Source organism: Cryptomeria japonica, chromosome 10 (genome assembly GCF_030272615.1).
Source record: "Cryptomeria japonica chromosome 10, Sugi_1.0, whole genome shotgun sequence".
Taxonomy (NCBI): Eukaryota; Viridiplantae; Streptophyta; class Pinopsida; order Cupressales; family Cupressaceae; genus Cryptomeria; species Cryptomeria japonica.
In genome coordinates, this window is record NC_081414.1 from 313,097,494 (window position 1) to 313,104,847 (window position 7,354).

At 33.7% G+C, this 7,354-nt stretch overlaps 1 protein-coding gene across 1 annotated transcript; it reads right to left on the reverse strand.

The window, feature by feature from the left end:
• Window positions 1-935: 935 nt before the first annotated feature.
• On the reverse strand, window positions 936-2,114 carry LOC131041764 (cytochrome P450 750A1-like). The gene is made up of 3 exons (XM_059212446.1): window positions 1,731-2,114; window positions 1,423-1,554; window positions 936-1,181 (listed from the first exon to the last, which is right to left on the reverse strand). The coding sequence occupies exons 1-3, from the start codon at window positions 2,112-2,114 to the stop codon at window positions 936-938; spliced, it is 762 nt and encodes a 253-aa protein (XP_059068429.1).
• Window positions 2,115-7,354: the final 5,240 nt, after the last annotated feature.

The following is a 7,354-nucleotide window of genomic DNA, read 5'->3' on the forward strand; positions in this document are numbered from 1 at the left end:
GTCTCTCGTGCGTTGACTCATAACATTCAATGGTGCAACTCTCTTGGTAGTCTAAACTAGGAAAATGAATTATTAAGGACATTCATCTATTTCAAGAGAAGGTTATAAAAAAATATTTTTATTGTTGATAAGACTTGATATCAAAATGGTCATCAACAATAAGTATTTCGATAATATTTATGATTCATACTAATTTAGGCCCTAATGATACACAATGTTTTCTTTTACATGCTATTTTTATTATGAGATTTCTTTTTATGGTCCTTTGATTGTTTCATTTTATAAAGATTTCATAACAACATGTGTGGCTCATTGATTATAAATAATATTACATGGAGTGATTATCTATGATTGTATTATTCACATAAATAGATACATAAATAAAATATTCCTTGATAATGGTGTTTGCATACACACATACATCAATAGAAACTATATAAGTATATAGAAGAACATCTAGAAACTATATAATATGATAAAATATAACTAAACAATTAATTAAATAATCGTAACATTGTCAAAGTTCACAGCATAAATCACATGAAAGCTCAACACCATATATTTATGCATTCAATAACAAATACTATCGACATAACAAAATTTAGAACATTAAATTCTTTAGGAGAATTATCTATTAAATTATATTGTAATTAACCTTTAATGACAAGATTGTCTCCCATGTAGCTCAACATTAAAAAGTAAAAATTTAGATAAAAACAAAAACACACTAAAATATTATTTTATTTTTTGTCTGTCCACAATGCATATAAATCACCTAGTTACCTTCAAATTCATTGTTGAACTTTCTTTTCCTCTTATCCTTCCTAGTCTGTTGACTAATTATATATTTTTTATTAGCCAAGAATGCCATTATATAAGATTAAACTAGCTAAGCAACATATATATGATAAATTAAGGATATTATGATAAAATGGCTAAAACCCCATATCCACTTTGAAGGTAGGAATGGCGAAAAGATTCACTTTTCGAGGGATACTTGTTGTAAATGCTTCACTCATATCCAACTGTGATGGATCTTTATTGCCTTCAAGTTTCCAGTCAAAGCAGTGCATTAGTTGAGCCAAAACAAACTCAACGTCCCGAGTGGCAAGGTAAGCCCCAGGACAACCTCTCCTTCCAGCACCAAATGGAAGCATGTTGAAGTCTGGACCTGTATCATTCTGATTTTTAATCATAAACCTTTCAGGATTAAATGTCAATGGATCTTCCCATATCATTGGATCTCTTCCTATTGCCATACATTGACAACAAGCCTTGTTTTGTTAGGTATGTGGTAGGCACCAACAGTACAAGCTTTTGTAGATTCATGGGGCAACATTATAGGTCCTGCTGGATATAATCGAATGTCTCCTTTACAAGACATTGTAGGTATTCCATATTTGCCAAATCACATTCCTTTACCATGCGATGCTTGCCTACTATGGACTCAATCTCTTCTTGCAACTTCTTGGCCATTCGAGGATTTCTTAACATTTCACTCATTGCCCATTCTAATGTAACAATCGTTGTCTCGGTTCCGCCAAGGAACATGTCCTACAAGAAATGAGTAGTTAAGTGCAAGAAGATAAACATAGATGGAATCGAAATTGAAGCATAGAGAGAGAGAGAGAGAGATACAAAAGCACCGACCATATTAACGACCTCGTTGATCATCATCCTAAGCTCATCGCTGCTCCTAAGTAAATCAGAATAGGCGCCGGTGTTGGTGCCCGCCAGAATTCCCCACATGATAGAGGAGATGATGGAGGAAATGGCGGCTGTGACGTTGACAGGGACTTTGCCATGCAGACTCCTGTCCCAAATGGACGCACGCCCACAGCTGCCTCTTCCTCTCGCAGGCAGGCGAATGCGTCGACTCTCTTGACACTCAACAATTGCATGACGCTGATTTTGCGCATGTGCCGCCAGTACGGTCCATACGGAGCCAAGCCTGGATCAATCTCTCCGTATGCTACGTATCTTGCAGCCGCCGTCACCGGCCTGTTTCCGAATACTAAGTCGTGTGTTGTCAATATATCCTTTGCCATTTGCGCAGAGGAAACAACGAGGGCGGGAACAGATAGCCGAGTCTCATAAACATTAACTCCCCACATTTTTTTGAGAGCTTTTCCAGAGAACGGTGGGGCAGATCTCCCAGCTGACGGAGATTTCCTATGGCAGGCCATGCAAATGGCCCAGGTGGTAATGACAATCTCTTTGCATTTTTCTTTCCTCTCTTTAGTACCCACCACAAGAAAATTACTATTAACACTGAGAATCCAATTGTTATGAGAGGTGCTGCTTTAAATGAAAAGAAGGCCATTTCTGCAATTGAAAGACCGAGGAATTCAATTCGCTTGCCTCTCTTTTTGTCTGGGCTTCAATTTATAGTTCACTTGCACCCATGGTTTCTTCTTTGGTACGATAAACGACACAACGGAATCAGAATTGAAAAATTCAGACCCACCGTTATTCTAGAATCCTTCTTTCTCTCTGGTTTTTTTTGGTCCAAAGGAAAACCCACCGTTATTCTAGAATCCTTCTTTCTCTGAGTTATTATGTAAAATAAGAGAACAGTATGAGGATAGTGTCTCTCTTTCTCTCTGGTATTCAAACTGTGCCCACAGTTTCTCTACAATCGTTTTTGGATTATGACAGAAGGGCATCCAAGTTGAAAACAACGCACCCATATTTAACAGTTATTGTTCAACTGCTCTCACTTTCACTTCAAATTGGTATTTAATCTACGCCCACCCTTTCTCTTCAAATTTTTACCACCTCTCATTCCCTATTTAAAAGGACAAAATAGCATCAAGATTCGAAAAACGCACATATAAATTTCTCTACTGCTTGGTGCTATTGGCTAAAACCCATGTAGCAGATAATGACCGACAACCTTATCCACGGAACTTTTCGTATCTGTGACGAAGAAAACTTAAGCCACGAGCTAACATATCTTCACAAAGATGTCTACTCAATCTTCTATCTTGCTCATATCGTCACTCTCTTATATTGGAGGCATATCTCACAAAATCTCAAAACTGTTTCTTAAAAAGATTTTTGATGTACTTTCAAGCTTGTCAAGACACTTAGAAGTTGCATCTCATCTCCCAAAGCCTCTAGGGACCTCTATCTTGAATCTGGGGCCTATAAAGTTGTTTGTTCTATGTCATTCTCTACATGCATGAAATGAGTTGCTCTTTCGGCATCAGAATCAAAGAACATAGCACGCCATCATCGTATATGAGTGTATCCTTAAATCAGCCCTTGCCAAACAGTCCTCCTCTATCAAGCACGACAACTACTTAGAAAATATTCAAACCTTATCCAAAGAAGACAAATTATTCAAATGATATATAAGGAGACTATATAATAAACAAACACCTCTCCAACCTAAGCATGACGAAGGGTAGAACCTTAATTTCTCTTGACATCTTCTTTTATCCCACCTTAGAACCCCTATTTACCCCCCTCTTAGCTTTTCCTTCAATTTCATTTTGGAACCCCCTTTCCTTTTCCTATCTCTCTTCCCCTCTTATTCCCTTGTTTCAGCCCCCCTTAAGTCATTCTCTAGCCTCCTTTTTTTCTCTTTCATCCCTTCTTCTCTTCCTTCCATTTAACTAATCCATCTTTCCTTCAACAATTTTATAACTTTTCCACATTCTCCTTCTCTCCTACTTTATTTATTTTTGTCATTTGTATATATGTTGATTGTATGTATGTCAGTTTGTATGTTTTTATGTATGTTTATATTTAAAATATGTGAAAAAATTCTTATCATATATATATATATATATATATATATATATATATATATATATATATATATATATATATATATATATAATTTCTCATGTATGTTTACCAATTATAGAAGATTATATTTACTTTTCTTTTTTACTTGATATTTAAATAATCCTTTTTGTATTTCTTTCTTTGACCTTTTAGGTTTTTTTAATAAATTTTACTCTTTTTTTTTAAGCGTCTAGTAAACTTATTAACATGATTGGTAATGATAGCACAACTTTATCTTATCTTGTCCCTATTTACTTGTTTAAATTTTTTTGTTCCAACTTTTTTTCTTTATTTTTATATTTATATGTAGCATATCTTTTTATACATATTGTCTCATTTATATACATACAATTTTATTTCTTTAATTTTTTAGATTTCTCTAAAGATTCATTACTTTCTTTTCTCTTTTTTTTTTGGTCTAATCTAAATTTGGAAAAAATTGAATGTATATACATATTAAAATATGACAATTCATAAATGACATGGTTTTATTTACAATTTATTGATCTATTTTCACTATTAAATTTAGAATTGATATATTAATACTACTCCTATTTTTTTTCTTTGTCATTTTTTAAATTTATTTTAAATCAAACATGGCGACAAAATTCTTCTATCTACCTTGAATCATGTGCAACTTGAACCCCATCCCTCCCTCTCTTTTTATCTTTCCTATGTCTACAATTCATCCATTCTAATACTCTAGCTCTTTGATATATTGATGATGGATTATAAAGTGATTGAAAACATTGATACTATAAAATTAAAACATAGTTAAATCTAGAAACTTCTTGTGTGTGTCTACTAATCTTGTCATTTTAAACTGGCCATTATCTATAGTTTTCCTATTGGCCCCTTTACTCTACACTCAATCACATTTGTCTCAGTACTTGGCACATACTAATCACTCCCTTCTTGATGTTATATTTGCTTATTGGTAGTACGGAATGACCAATTTCTTAAGAAATACTTTTATTTTATGTACTATTAGTTTTGAAGGATAAGCTAGTTGTAGAAAATCAATCTTTTAAATCTAATTTTTTTATTATGAACACAAAGGGTTTTAAAACATGTAACATTTAATAGCATTTAACATAATAGAATACAAATGGTTTTATACAATGTTATAATAAAAAGTATATTAGATATATGTAATGGAATAAACTTAAAAAATGCAAATTATGCTTACATTATACTTAATCTTTCAAAATTTTCTTTCGAAACTACTATGCTAAGTATATTGGCAATTTGATCACTAGTTTTACAAAAATTCATCTCAACGTATCCCTCAACCATTAAATTTATAATAAAGTGATGTCGCATGTCAATATGTTTTTTTTTGTTGCTATGGAAGACATGATATTTTATGATTTCATTTGTCGAGTCATTATCATGATATATAATATAGTTGGCGTATTTTTTTTTCCCTTAAATTATCCATGATTTCCTCCAATCATATTGCTTGGTGGGATGTTGAAGTTGTAGTAATATACTTATTTTTGGTTGAAGACAAAGATATTGATGATTATTTATTTGAAGACCAAGAAAAGGTACTAGAACCAAATCTAAACACATAACCTAAAGTTCTTTTATGTCATCAATAGAACCAACCCAATCATTATCTATATATCTAGCTATACCAATATATTTTGTAGGTGCATGGAAAATGCAAAAATTACATATGCCTTTAACATACCATAGAACCCTTTTCATTGCACAAAAATAAATTTTACTTGGATTTTTCATAAACCTTGAAAGTAAATTATTAGCATACATGATATCTAGTCTAGTAGTTGTCAAATACATAAGGCTACCAACTAGACTCATGTACAATCTTGGGTCTACTTTTCTTGAATCATCATTGTTAATCAATTTTCCATTCATGTTAAAAGGTGGTTTCATGAGTTTTCCACCAATCCTTCTTTATGGCTTTCAATGGTCCCGTCGACATTATATTTGGTTTTATAGGTGTATTTCATCCTAATAGAATATTTTTCAAATCAATCAGCTCCCACATTTTATTTTTTCTTAATTAAAGAAATTTATTCATTCATGGCTTTAATCCATACTCATTGTGTTATTTCATCTTTAAATTACCTTAATTCTGTTGGAATCAATGAACACTGAGAGGGGGGGGGGGGGGGTGAATTGGTGTTTTGCAAATAAGAAACTTATTAAGACGATTCTTAAACCACCAGATGCATAAGAATGAAAGTAAAGTGCGGAAACATAAAATAATCAACCACACAACCATAACACCAAGCTTTTACATGGAAACCTGGAAAGGGAAAAACCACGATGGGATTTGAACCCAAAATATTATTATAGTATGGCCAGAAGTATGATAATATTATATAAGGGGAATGCACTTGCATTCAACCATACTGTCTAGAGTACACTGCTCAAATACAAAAGGGCTACAACCCAGAGGAAGGCTCACTACCTTACAGGTTATTATAATTAATTACAATAATGAATGAACTGGAGTATAGAATCTAAATATGCCACAAAGCAATTCCGGTTAGGCTCAAATTAACTTCTTCAACTATTCTGCTCATCTGCTCTATTTTCCTACTCTATCTTGCACCGGAGCATCTAAACCTTCAACAACATTCACCAACCTTCATAAATTTGCTCATACAAACTGCTCACTCACATTTCATACCTCAAAATGCTCAAATGAATCGCTCTTATATATCTGCATCAACCAAATGAATCATTTACCATATCGGCTTCCAAAAACCGCATAACACCCAACATGAAACGTGTAACCTTAAGTCAACTCAATCTATCCACAAATCCATATGTGGACCCAAACTGAATGATAACAGGCTTCATAAAAGTCAGCCCAATCACCTAGAACACGAAACCAATCACTGAAATCAACCCTAAGATTCCACAACACACGTTACACCAAAATAGCTCTATTCTAACTAAATTATCGGATATCGGACCTTTAATCTTTCTCATTAATCAACACTGGATATCAAGATCACAAGATAAGCTTCCTCGAACCTCGAATCATCTGCCTCTATTACCACAACCAAAATTGCACCACCAAAATCAATATGTGCTCAATGACTTTTGCCTTCATGAATGATATGACTTCTGGTAAATCAAATCTATGTACATCGGATGTGATTTCAGAACTGGGTTTCTATCAATGACAACTCCTAAGCATCTCTCATGCATCGATCTTCACCGGAACAGTGTCTCTTGCCAACAATCTCCCACTTTGGCATTGATGGCAAGACTGTGAAAAATGAACTGTACACTCAAGACTGCAAAACTTCAAAGTTTCAAACTCTCCCAAAATTCTCCAAGACTTTGCAAGCTCCCCCTAAGGATTTGCACCATTTTTCACTCGTCTCTCCCCCTTTGACAACAATGCCAAAGATAAGAATCCTCCAAAACTTATATACAAGGATATGTACAGTTGCTCACAAAAATTTGAAAATATCAACAAAAATTGTCCTTAAACTCAACAAGTGGTTATCCCATGCCTTCTTCAAACTCTCCAAAATACTGATCATCCCACTGTAGAGATAGGCATGCATTT

What these genes read in the sequence shown, in the direction of transcription:
- LOC131041764 (XM_059212446.1), bottom strand. Translation starts at nt 2,114, where the DNA reads ATGTGGGGAGTTAATGTTTATGAGACTCGGCTATCTGTTCCCGCCCTC. An exon ending in CATGTGGGGAATTCTGGCGG is followed by an intron (nt 1,555 to 1,730) that starts GCACCAACACCG and finishes CATTTCTTGTAG; the next exon opens with GACATGTTCCTTGGCGGAAC. An exon ending in TAGTAGGCAAGCATCGCATG is followed by an intron (nt 1,182 to 1,422) that starts GTAAAGGAATGT and finishes ATTAAAAATCAG; the next exon opens with AATGATACAGGTCCAGACTT.